We start from the raw sequence: 13539 nt of genomic DNA, 5'->3' as shown, positions 1-13539 counted from the left end.
CCAACTATTCAAGAATAGTAACAATGCCTCTTCTTCAGAGAGGGTTCTCACTAGTATATCCTTACAACCCATTCGTTTACAGACTTGCACCGAACGGGTTGTCAACACCAACTTGCATTCATTGCTGCTACTCGGTTTAGGGATTCCAACTTCCTCACTGATTCATAGGAAACATATATGCAACTTTCCAACAGTTCATAGGAAATAAAAGAAGGTTGAAATGGTAAGTTATAAGGTAAACTGACTCATTGATTCATATTTCGAATTCAGTTGTTATGAAATCAAGGTTAGAAAGAAGTACATAGTGATAGTCCAAATAAATTAAAAGACAGTTTGAGTGAGCAGAAGTGCAAAATTACCTGCAACCGGGCTGGTTGTTGACAACTTGTGCAAGATCTCAGAAATTGAAAACAGTGAAGAAGAAACAATTATAAAAAAAAGTAAGAATTCGGAGCCAATTTTGATGGTAGGTTCGCCAAGAGCAGAAGTAAAGTAAATTCCATCCTTTCAGCTTTTGCTTTTTAGTGTCGAAAAAGGGCTAGCTCCGGTGGAAGATGTGAAGTACCAACTCAAAAGATGGTGCATTCTGGATCCTAAAGCGACTGATTTGGATGAGCTGCCTGAAAGTGTTAGCTATGCTTGCAGTTTATCGGATTGTACTACTTTGGGTTATGGTTCTTCATGCAACCACTTATCTGCTAAAGGAAATGCTTCTTATGCTTTCAACATGTACTATCAAGTGAATAACCAGCATATTTGGGACTGTGATTTCTCCGGTTTGGCTATTGTCACCGACGATAATCCATCGGAGGCGGGTTGCCAGTTCCCGGGCTTTTGCTCATTCTTCCTTGCTGCTTCACAACTATGACAGTCTTTTGGATGTTTCAGTGAAAATTATTGGAGGATTTGTTGTATTATTTTCACTTCTGATATGAAAGATCTTATGACAATTAGTTTCCATGGTAAAGCACTCATCTAAATGTATCATGTTATACAATGAATATTACTTAAAACTATAATTAAAGGCAGAATACCCCCCATAAAATCTAATCTTAAAAACATTGTGTGATGCACTAGCTATTTTACAGTGATAATTTATAATATTAGATTATTCTCAAGATTTGTCAAACATGAACCTATAGAGCAGTGGATTAGTGCGTCAGGCTTCCAACATCTCTTTTTCCTCAGCTTATTTGTCTCTTTTTTACTAACCTCGAGGGGAAATGAGGGGAAACGACATAGGGAGATGACATGGGATCAGACTGATTAATCATTCTTCTTTTTCTAAGATCTTGCGTCAACTCTTTTTCCTTTCTAGGAGTTTGCGTCAACTACCTTTTCTTTACTCTAGGGTCTTAGCTCAACTTACTTCTTCTAGGATCTTGTGCCTACATCATATGGGATTGATTTTGCGACATCCGTACCACTATGAAGGGTTATGACGCTAATATTCTCTCGTGCGTTTACCTCGGTTTGAGATGGTAGCTTCCCCTACGATTCTAAGTGTCTTATGGTCTGACCCAGTTGGCTCATCTGTTTATCCAACTCTTACAAATGGGCTAGATTCTGAAACTTCTTCTAGGATAGAGACAACCGCTCGAAGATTGATTCCAATGATGGCTTATGTGGTTGATACGGCTGTGGTGGCGGTGGCCTCTGTTGATAACCTTGATTAGGCCTCGAGTTTTGTGCATAATTAAAATTTGGATGATATCTCCATCCCGAGTTGTAAGTATTTACGTGAGAGTTATAAGGCCCCTAGGAGGTCCCAGAAAATTGCCCACTACGTTTACTTGTGCGCCAACCTCTTCCATAAGCATCAGGTAGTAGTCTATTGGATGGTCTAGCATGGTGCATATTCAGCATAGTCTGGTTGTTTCGATTTTTCCTGAAACTATAGAATTTACTACATTAGTTAATTTATCAATGTTATTCTCTAAGAAAATTGTACTAATCTCACCTGTAGGATGAGTTAACTAGAAGAGCCAAACTGTCGAAAGTTGGCGGCCATTATGGAAATCAAGTCTCTAGTTGCATTCAGGGTCATGTTGACAAGAGATCCTCCACTAGCAACATCGACCATCTTCATCTTTAAAGACAACAATCCTTCTAGAAGTATTTAAGAAGTGTTTGCTCGGTTAATACGTGTTGCGGACAACTTGCTCAGAGTTTATTAAAACTTTCCCAATAATCATAGAGTGATTCTCCGTCTTCTTGTCGGATTCCCAATAATCAATGCTCTATGAAAACCTTCATTTCAAAAACACATTAATTTCGAAATAATCCCAAAACTTTGAAAATCTTCATTTCAACCCCTAAACCCACACCGACTGCCGCCTCCACTCGTCCGTTCTTGTCACCGCCCAACCCAATCGAAGCGCATCGCCACCATGATCAAAATCCCCAAAAACGTGGATAGTCGTTGTCTTTCGCCGGAATTGAACCCTTGAAGTTTCGTCGAAAACCCACCCCGACGCCTCGGATTTTGGACGATTTCGACCGCCTAGGACCTCCGTTTGCCTCACCGCCACTATATTTAGCTTCCTCCTCATTGTCCACTCAAAACCCAACCGGTGGGTCACATCGTAGTCGCCGCTGTGGTTAAGCTTCGGTGTTAGGATTTGGACTTTTTTGTAATTTAAAAGAAATAAGGGTTTTTTTATAAATATAATAATATTTTTAATATTTATTTTTAAAAGAAAATTTTAAAATTACAGATTGTGACACGTGTCACTTAACGAAGAAAACTAACAGTCCGCCACAGCGTGACCCATTTTGAGTTACGGAATGAAACGTTAGGCATCAAACTGAAACGAAAAAAACGTTAGACACTAAACTGAAAAAACGGGCATACGTTGGACATCTTTTGTATATTAAAGCCTTTTTTATTTTAATATATATATTTGTTCATTTGTTAGAATTTCGTTTTCTCAAGCTCTTTCGAGATCCGTACTAACCGGAGCTCCGTTGCCGGCGGTGACGACGATGGTCGGCTCTCCCGTAAGCTGAGAACATCTTATGTTCCCAATGATCGAATCGATACTTTTCTGTTTCTTTTGTTAAAGAAATGATAGATCATCCCTTTGTTGTACTAGTGATTCACGTTCGATCCAAATCCTTGTTTCGCACGAGGAAAAAAATCTATTCATCGTTGCTCTTAATCTTGTCATGACCCAGATTTTTCACCTTGAAATGGTGTTGTGCTTTTGTCAATTTGTATAGTTTCAATGCTAAACTGTTGATTTTTTTATATATATAATTTCGATCATATATATATACATATATTGGGAGATTTGGTTGTTGGATTCGATCTCCTGAAACTGGCAAAGATGGATTTAAGCGCGGAAGAGGAAGAATCGGCACAAGAGATACACATACCGCCGGATAAAAATTGGGAAATGCTTGATAAAACCAAGTTTTTCTTCTTAGGTGTGGCATTGTTTTCCGGCGTATCAGCGACTCTTTACCCCGTAGTTTTGGTCAAGACACGGCAACAAGTTGCTCGATACCAAGTTTCCGGCATCAGGACGACGTTTTCAACCGTTAAACACAACCGTTAAACACGACGGTTTCCGAGCTTTATACCACGGTTTCGGAACTTCGTTGATGGGGGCAATCCCGTCCGGTATTTAGCCATGAATGAGACATCCGATCATTTCAGACACACACAGAACCAAGGCTATATAGTGGGTGAAAAAAAAACTAAATAAAAAAAGGGAATATTATAATATAAACACAATACTATCTTTGAAACACAAACTGATCCAAAACTATCAAATTTTAAAACAAACCACCAGAGGGGAGTGCAGGTTAGTTGATAGAAGGTTAGAAGCTAGAAATCCAGACACTCGGATGTGAACGAAAAAGCATATAATGGGTTTATAAAATCATTTCCCATGACGGTACATAACCCTTCAACTTGGAAATATACGAGGGGTGATCACGACAACCTATACGATCTTTCATGGACGGCTTGGGCTTTCTTTCGAGTTTATCCGAGAAGTCTTTTGAAAGTTTATTCTTTTTACTAGCAGAGCACGGCTCTAAAAAATGCTGTCAGCAAACTACAACTGGTTAATAATCCCGTCCTTTGTACTGCATTTCCTGCAAAAACATGGTTTCAGTTCTGTTCGGTACGAGTCAAACACGGATTTGTTACTAATACAGTTGGAGAACCCTACCCTTATATCCATCTTCGATGATGATTGTTTTATAGCTAAAATGAAGAGTCGGAGTAACATACTATTATCACCTCTCAGCAAATCTACAAATGTTCTTACTAGTACAACTATCGGGGAAGCATCATTTGCAAAATGGGAGTGTGTTCCAGGAATACTAACTTAAGGGTGCTGTAATCGTCATACTAAAGATAAACAAATCTACACAAATCCGGAGAATTTTCAGAATCACTGACCGGTTGGTAGTACATCACAGGTCGTTGCCCAAGAAGCATCTGCTGCCCATACTGCAATTTTGAAAAATGTTAAACAATAAATAATAAGAATATTAAGATGGGTCAATAACATAATAGCAGATTAATGTTGAGTTGCCCACCTGAGGCCCAGTTGGATGAAAATATGCTTGCGGTGATTGTATTGGTGCCACCTGAGGGCTGAATACAACAGGCTGGTGACCAGGGAAGGAGGGTCCAATCTACAAAAACCAAGTGATCATCAACAATGATGAACATGTAGAGTAACGAGAATATATTTTGGATTGAAAAGAGAAAATGGATAAATCTACAACAGAAGTGAATCTTAATGTCATATACCAATGCTTATTAAAGTATATGATGTTGAATGATGCATCCTGTTAAAGTTTACAGGATACAAAATTTAGACGAATGTAGGTTGAATCCAGCTACTAGTTTTTCCGTTCCAAGTCAAAACCATAGTCACATGGATCGCGGTACGCTCGGTACGGGAACGTGGAACGGAATCGCAATTCGCTAGGTCCCTAAAATTTGGTACGAGGGGGGTAGACTTATTTCGGATCGCTTCGGTACGATGTACCATATAAATTGGTACGATGTATCAGTTTCTTAGGTTGCTATTTTTCTACATCAAATTTTATAAGTAACTATAAATAGTAGGAATAAAATAAAAGAAATTAAAACTTCCTTAATAACTGAAATAACACATAAAAAACAGGGATTTAAACAGATATTTACCCTTAACCAGAAACAAATATAAAATTGAACAAGTAAAATTAGAAATAAATCAGTGACCTAAGTACAAAATGCGCATAAGTTACAGGGTCCTATATACAATTTATCAAATTCAATTTAATCTAAAATAATATGTAAAATAACATAAATGGTACCTAAGCATTTAAAACAAAATCAGAAAATTGGGACGAATTAGGGACCGTTTTATAAACATTCACTAAATTACGAGGCCTAAACATAATTTACCCTAAGAATACGGTGACTAAATCCTAATTTAACCGAAAACCTAACTAAAGGTATTAAAATACCCAAACTCAGCCGCCTCTCTCCAACTCTCCCTCTTTTTTTTATAGGAACCCGACTCTCCTATCTTCTTCATCCTCCTATCTTCTTCTTCGACAGCATCATCGACAGCCGCCACGCCAAGGTTAGTTTTGCCTTGTTCATTATCTTCTTCAGCCTTAAACCGACCCCTGTCGTTCCCCCATTTCCTCTCCCTCAAGCTCCTCTTTAACACTCGACGAAACCCAAAGCCTTCATGCCATCCGCCATCCTATGCTCCGATGAGGAGCTAGGACTCCATCTAAACCCAAATCTCGTACCGAATCGCGATTTTGAAACGACTGGAACGCATTTGTACCGCGTTTCGGATCGCTTCGTACGGTACGCAGATCGTGGGCTGTTGAGCGATTTATGTGACTATGGTCAAAACCTAAGTTGGTCCCACCTAAACAATTAACCCATGTAAAAGTAATAACAAGTAAAAAATAAATGATATGTCACTATACTGTTTATTGTTTAATCGAATATTAAAATGCTGGAATGGGTGCCATTAAAGAATAAATGCAACATCGAAACTGAAAACTCCCCTAGAGCCCAGAGGTTTCCAGTCATAACCCAGAGTCTGGAATTAATTTATTATGTATCAGTCTCAGCTATCCAGACCCAGGTGTGTGTGTCAGATACACAGGTATTTGTCTTACATAGGCGTGTTCAATTTTTCTAAGTTTTTCCAAGTATTTGAATGTCCCCGGAGGGTCATATAACAGGCATTAACTGAGGAGTCTAAACAACATATGTATCAGTCATTAACTGATACATGATACAAGTAACAAAGGAATACCATTGGAAACAGGATTTAGTAATTTCAATGTGCAGTAACATCGGGAGTTCTTTTGATTCATAAACAGCCCTAGATGATGCAAAAGTTGCCTGTCTTGCTTGCAAAATCAGTGTTCATAACAATTGCAATTACTTTTAAGCATCTTACCCCGAAATTAACAGGCATGTGCATATGTGGTACAGGAGACACTTGTGTTTGATAGTAGAATGAACCATCAGAGACTGGGGATGGAGGCCTAACAGATGTTTGAGATGGTTTGAAACTCTTCGCATTAGGATTCAGTTTAAATTCCTGATGAAACATTAAGATGTGTGAAAAAAAAACAGAAGGCAAACGACAAATAATCATGTCAAAAGGTAAACAATGGAGCAGTTAAGACCCTTCATATTTAAAAAAAAATAAACTACAACTCTTGGAGTTGGCCACACACTGGAAAATAAAAAAGAAAGAAAACGCACCTTAGCATGGGGGTTCAGTGTTGACTTCTCAGAGGTTAATGAGCCCATTGATGAACTTGGTGATAAGCCAGGGCCACTAGATGCTGAGACAGCAGCAACATAATCTGAATTTGATGATATAGAACTACCAGGTTGTCCACGGGAGTTTACCGAATGTGTTTCACCAGTTACTTTGCTAGAAGCTGGACCCTCAGAGAGTTCACCAGAAGAAGCTGTTTTTTCACTAGCCTTTGATATAGAGTTGGATTGAGGATGAGTTGCAGCATTTGCTGATGGTTCAGCTTTATCAGCCCCATCAAACTTGTTATTCGATAATGACTGGGAATCTGCATTACAAATTGCTCTTATAATAAAATAACCAGCTGCAGCAGCAAGATTAAATGCAGATCGATTGTTTATAAAGCATGATTAAGCATACTCACCGATGGAGTTTGACAACTGCCGGTCCTCAGATGGCTGGCATTACAACGAACAGGAATTCAAACAGAAAACAAACATGTTAGAAGCAAATAAACTAGAACTAGGATCACAAGAACAAAGAAACCCAATGGTGATATGGATCAGTTAAGGAAATTAAAACAACAAATTAAGGTGCTACACATTCACCATACAAGATTTGATTATAAGAGATGTTTAACTTACAGGCTGCTTTTGAGCAAACTCTTTGGCATTAAAGCTTCCTCCATGTTCACCAAGCAAATTGTCTTGGATCCTACATTACAAGTTTTCAAATCAAGACAAATAATGAGCCAATGCCAATATAATGTCCTGAGAATTGCTCCTATAGTAACATATCTAATATTTCCTTAAACTTGACAGAAAGGAGGAATCAAAAATATAATCCGCAAAATACACATCACAGGAATGTCGAAAGAAAAAAAACAATTCAATACCTGCTTTCACTGCCAGATACAGAGAAACTTTCAGAAGAAAATTCAGATGCCAACTGTTTAGCATTATCATTAAAGCTAGTATGGTTCAAATCTGCACCAATGGCTTCTTTGGAAGATGGTGTCTCATCCTACCCAAAAAAAAACATAAGTCTGTTATAAAAGGTAAAGGATCACACAAAGGAGTAAACGTATGCAAATACAAACTCATTGGATGATACAATTATCTTCCATAGCACTTTATACCTAAAATGGAACTAACTTTTAACATTACAACAAGTAACAAAAATTATGTTTAGGAAGGGCTATGATGAAATACGAGATGTGAAGAAAAACATCAGAATAATGCATTGTTGAAGCATGTACCCCAAAAGAAACTTCAATTGCAATATATATCAAAATAAAATTAATCAAACTTGCACAAAAAGCATGCAAGAATCAATCGACTAACAAAATATCAGAACCTTCAATAAAATATACAACATGCAGTTTTATCTCAAAATGCACTGCAAAGAGGTGCATGCTCTCCCTAAATGCCCAACACATACTTTTGACTTCCAACAACAAACCTAAAGTCCTTAAACTCGCAACTCAGACAATTAGCAGCTCATTCTACATTGAAATTCCATAAAAATTTACTCAGCTCCCTGCATATTCAATCTACTCATTGTTGTTAACAAGAAAATTAAGATTCAATTGGTCTATCGGTAATAATTGAAGGAATAAAGAATACCAACCAGTAATGCATGCGAACCTTCTCAAGTAATATCACTTAAGATCAACTTCAGTAAGCTACCCAAATTGTAACTGACCCCACCACCCAACTAATCTACCTCTCAAACCAGTTTATCATAAATTGAAAATCCATCTTGATCGATATTAGAGGAAAGAAACATTAAAGGTTTATTACCAGCATAAAGTCCAATACCAAATTTTCTTCATCAAGAAAATAAAAAGTAATTATGGTTCTATCTTGCTATTCTGTTTACCCTCTTCTGGTTTACTGGCAGTGCTTAACCCAACTTAAATTGCTGATTTATTTTATGAAAGAAAAAACATAACCTTAAAATAGTTTAGATGAATACTCACAATATATAAGTGCATGTATATGTGTGTGTGTGCGCGCGCAATCAGAAAAGAAAGAACAAGAATATTTCAAATTCCAGAGGCCAATAACTACCACTAAAGAAGTGCTTGATGACATTCGAACACTGTCACTGCTTTGCAAACTAGTCAAATCTGCCGGCCCTCTACTGAGAGAATCAGAAGAATCTCCAAAGGTCTCAGTGTTGTGGGAATCTAACATAATGTCCTCCTCTTCTTCATAACCACTATCATCAACCCTTCTACCCCGGTAGACTGAAGAATACCTCATCTCTTCATCAATATCAAAAGTATCATGAAGATCTAAGCCTCTCTCCTGTCATAAATTCAATATGCAAAGCATGAGAAATTTTAGAGACAAATTAACAAACTTAAAGAGACAAATAATTCATATAAGGAAAAGATACCTCTGCTAGATGAAGGTCCTGGGTCTCCTCACCCTCAATCTCTCTTGCTATTCCCATTGCTTCCTTCTCCAGCTCTCTCATTTGAGGACCTCTCTCAAGTTTAGTTGTGTAAAGGTCCTCATTGAAAGTACTTTGCACACCAAACAGCTTTTGATTGGTTTCAAACTGATCCCAGTTCCTGATAGTGCAATTACATACGTATATAATAGAATGTTAATATGACAAAGAGGAATGTTTCAGATATTTACTGAAAAAATACAAGAAAAAACAATTACCAAAAAGCAAAGATTTGCTATAAAATATTATTTTAATGCAGATGGTCTCCTCTCTTTTTAGCTCAAACATTCTAGCATTGACAACAAAATCAGGTTCTTCCTGGTTATTGCAAGAAAAGGACAGGGTGTACCCCCCACAAAGAATTTGACATACTAGATTAACATGAAAAAAGAAATCTCAACCAGCATTTCCATATTAAGCCAATCTCACAGAATCAAATATCAATGTAGAAATCATGTTTTTGTTGATATCCTTGATTCTCTCTGCACAAACCCATTAAAGAACATCTCCCAAGTAAAATTACATCTTGAAATTTCTGACATCAATTTTTCAGTTTAATTTGATGGTAAATAACCAGGAAAGAAATAGAAATAAGAAAACAAAACAAATTAGATGCAAGTGGACTAAAGAAATTGGAACAAAAGAGCTATCACAAGAAGTTTTTGAAATGAGAGAACATGATTGCAACCTATTCCATGAGCCAGCAAAAATATTTTCTAGCTCAGGGCATTGTGGGTAATCTTTGTCAGGAACCCAGGGCTCCAATTCTCTCTCCATCCCAACATGACGGGATTGTGATATCACAGAATCTATCAAAAGTTCCTGATGTTTTTCATGCTGGAGCTCACTTGCAAATCCATCACTGGTTACAGCCACGTCCTGAAATCATTTCAAGAACAGACAAACTAATATTGAAGGGGGAAAAAAGATAAAAAAATTAGCAATATTTTGTTTTAACCAAGTTTCAACTATTCATTCAGAATTATCTAACTGAAACAGACTATCAATCTTCAGAAAGCCCCCCATAAACTACTTGACAATTCATCTCTCACTGGCAACTCCACAACAGATGGAACTCTAAAGATAGGAAAATTAGCAAAACCTTTGCTATAACTTGCACAAGTTCTTTGGCAGGTATAATTAAAATCTTTGTGGGTGCCTTGCTAACAAACTCGGTAACAGCCTTTTCTCCTTGCAAAGTACCTGCCTTTATCATGCGAGCCATTTTCAAGATTATACCTGAAGTGGCAACAGAGTGGACGTTAGGAAAATGAATCATTTTTCAGAGTTCAATTTATTTGCATATGAACTCTATGTGAACAAGCACAGTTTGTCAAACTTATTACAAATGCATAATTAGTATTAAATAAATAGATGAAAATACCATACCAAATTCCTTTTCAGCATCAGTTGCATGAAATATTCCAGTGTAAACTGATCCATTTTTCACATGGACTTCCACCATATGCCCAATGAGACAGGTTGTCAAATAAACTAACCGGTCACGGGAAGAACTCTCATTACCTCCACTCTTCCCACCAGCCACTGCTTAGACAAAGAAACTTCTCATTACTTATACCAAGTAAATTAGATAAAGAAAGTATTTAATAATAAGATATTCAGGTAAGAGAATGTTCACCTGTAGTTAGTATTCTCCCCTGATTAGATTTTCCTGACTGCACCTTATTCTCCAACCTGGCCACACCCTCTATATCACCTCTTCGACGGGAAAATCCATTAGTGGAAGATTTGGGCAACAAAGCTTGTGGGATATTCATCTCCCAAGGAAAAAAAGGGCCCCTTTAGAGTATGTTTTTAGTATCAACTCAACACTTCTAAGATCCAATTCGAAAGCATCAGGAAACCATTAAATCTAAAGTTAAGCCAATGAAATAGAAAATTTCTTCTATCTAGTCATTGTTCCATGAAACCCATAAATGTGGTTGAATTAGGAAAATGGAAAAGCAATGTGCTATTCTGGGAAGCCGCGCCAATTTTAAAATTTCAGGATTCTCAATGTTAACCTAAAACTTTCCACATATAAAGTAGCATAAACCCATAAATGTACCCTATCCTCATATTGTTAGTCTAAAACTTTCAACCTATAAATGTAGCATAAGGCTCTAGGATTAACTGCTGTCAATGGTCCAACTTCACCTATTCTGCTAGTTATCTATGCAGAAATCACAATTTATTCAGAACACATAAGAGGCAGATCCTGATCTACTTAAATATGTTACTAGCAAAATATATAGACATGTAGACCCTACAAGTTAACTACAGAGGAAACAAAGCTTCCATCTAAAGAATGGAAACAGTAGCTAAAGCATAAATTCCTTAATTTTTTAGCCTAAAAAGAAATCAAGAGAAATCAAGGTCAAAACAAACTGCATTAAGTAAGATATGGTAAAATACACAAATAGATTAGCTGAGAATAGTCCACAATTGTTGCAAGAAAATTTTCAAATAAACAGCAGTGCCTTTTATCAACTTATCTAAGAACAACCTCAAAATAAAATAAATAAGCCAAAAATACAAACGCCAAAGCCTATAGTATAGGAGATGTTTTATTAGAAACCAAAAGCAAAGCAAATGCAAATAAGCACCACTTACAGAGTTTACAGATTAAAAAGAAAATTTTATAGCAAGATAAAACTTTCATATTCAAGACCCTAAACTAAATTTTATAATAAAGCCAAGTAGCCCTAAAGTAAAATTCCTAAGTGCATCCGCATTCAAAATTATTCAACAAAGAGAGGGAAAGCGATCCTTACCTTAATAAGCTTAATTAATCAATACTTACCTTAATAAGCTTAATTAATCAATACTTTCGGCACAAAATAACGGCAAATATGCACCACTTACAGAGTTAAATAAATAACATATATTTTTACCGGAATCTAAAACTTTTGCACCCAGAACCCTAAATTAGATCTATAATAGAAACCAAGAAGCCCTAAAATACATATTCTAAATGCATTGCCGTTCAGATTTTTCAACACGAAATAATCAAAACTAAATAAATAAAATGGGAGAGGAAAAGCGATCCTTACCTTAAAAAAACTTGATCAATCGATAATAACTTAGGCAGATTAAAGCGGTGGGTAATCCGAGTTGGGAGGGAGGAGGGGATTGGGAATCAGTGAGTTAGGGATAACGAGTTAGGGTTTTAAATAAAGGGGGGAGAGAGAGAGAGAGGGAATTTCAAACAAAAAAAATTGTTTTTCTGGGAAGGGAAAAGGGTAGAAGTGAAGAAGAAAATTATGAAGTAAAAAAGTTTTTTTTTATTTTGGGTAAACTCATGTTTAGTTACTTAACTTTCAGAATAGTTCTTTTTGGTACCCAACTATAAAAATGTTCAATTTGATTATTTAACTTTTGAATTCCGCTTGTTTTGACCCCTCAATTGATAATTTTAACGTTATTTTAAATTTTGGTACATTTTTACAAAAATAAACTGAATTTGTCTTCTCAACTCCAGATTTTTTAACTTCTCTTGATTCAGTGTTCGTCTCAAATCATTTTTATTTAACGTTAAAATGAATGTCAAAATATCAATAATTTACATGTGGCGGCAGTGTAAATACAGATTGCCCTAAAATAATATAAGAGAAAAAAGAGATTAATCTATAGATAAAAAATATATAAATTTTATCTAAAAAGAATAAACGAGTTCGATGTGTATCGAATATACATATTTACATGAGCACAATATAAAACATAAGGTGTATGTGTTTATTATTTTCAAATTTTATCATGTCAAAATCATAACAATAAATATTGATCACGTAAATCAAAATATTGCATTATTTTTTTTCTCATCGCAAAATCATATTGCATGTTTGATATATGTTTTTTAAAATTTATAAGTTACAACAATTCCTGAGCAAAGCTTATCTTTCTTCATCTTTGATTGATAAGCGGTAATATCAGTCTTAGATGTTATTTGTTTATCTCTTAATGGAATCATTTAGCGCTGAATGTTGAACCGTTCAGCATTCAGCGCGTTTGTTTCGTACCTCTAAATAATTCAGTGATGACTGATTCAACAAAACAGTGCTGAATGATTCAACACATAAGTACATTCTGAATGATTCAGAGCAATTATCAAACAACATGTCACATTCAGAGCTAATTCATACAGAGCATCTGAATCATTCATCATTTGAATCATTCAGCGTTTAATCATTATGAAGTAAACAAACATCCCTTAGGGTGCATTTGGTTCACGAAATGTAAGATTACCAATGAGAATAAAAGATTATCATGGAATAGAATTACTGGGAATGTTGTATTTTGTGTTTGGTTGGTTTAGCAGGATGTAAGATTACCG

The 13539-nt window shown here is 36.1% G+C and overlaps 1 protein-coding gene across 1 annotated transcript; it reads right to left on the bottom strand.

The window, feature by feature from the left end:
- Positions 1 to 3983: 3983 nt before the first annotated feature.
- LOC120119539 (polyadenylate-binding protein-interacting protein 3-like) lies at positions 3984 to 12420 on the bottom strand. Its single transcript, XM_039139353.1, has 15 exons — positions 12260 to 12420; positions 10846 to 11041; positions 10596 to 10751; positions 10309 to 10445; positions 9895 to 10085; positions 9150 to 9327; positions 8819 to 9058; positions 7642 to 7769; positions 7391 to 7460; positions 7171 to 7204; positions 6749 to 7074; positions 6438 to 6581; positions 4555 to 4653; positions 4415 to 4465; positions 3984 to 4104 (listed from the first exon to the last, which is right to left on the bottom strand). Exons 2-15 carry the CDS (start codon positions 10982 to 10984, stop codon positions 4075 to 4077), a joined length of 1923 nt encoding a protein of 640 aa, XP_038995284.1. The 5' UTR covers positions 10985 to 11041; positions 12260 to 12420; the 3' UTR covers positions 3984 to 4074.
- Positions 12421 to 13539: the final 1119 nt, after the last annotated feature.

Source organism: Hibiscus syriacus, unplaced genomic scaffold (genome assembly GCF_006381635.1).
Source record: "Hibiscus syriacus cultivar Baekdansim isolate YM2019G1 unplaced genomic scaffold, ASM638163v2 tig00110332_pilon, whole genome shotgun sequence".
Lineage (NCBI taxonomy): Eukaryota > Viridiplantae > Streptophyta > Magnoliopsida > Malvales > Malvaceae > Hibiscus > Hibiscus syriacus.
The sequence above is the reverse complement of the archived record's forward strand: the minus strand, read 5'-3'. Positions and strand labels throughout refer to the sequence as shown.

Excerpts from the sequence above, each read along its gene's own strand:
- LOC120119539 (XM_039139353.1), bottom strand. The coding sequence starts at position 10,984 with ATGAATATCCCACAAGCTTTGTTGCCCAAATCTTCCACTAATGGATTT. Across the intron at positions 7,205-7,390 it reads AGTTTGCTCAAAAGCAGCCT|CCATCTGAGGACCGGCAGTT; the intron begins GTAAGTTAAACA and ends TTGTAATGCCAG. Across the intron at positions 4,105-4,414 it reads CTGTGATGTACTACCAACCG|GAAATGCAGTACAAAGGACG; the intron begins GTCAGTGATTCT and ends ATGTTTTTGCAG.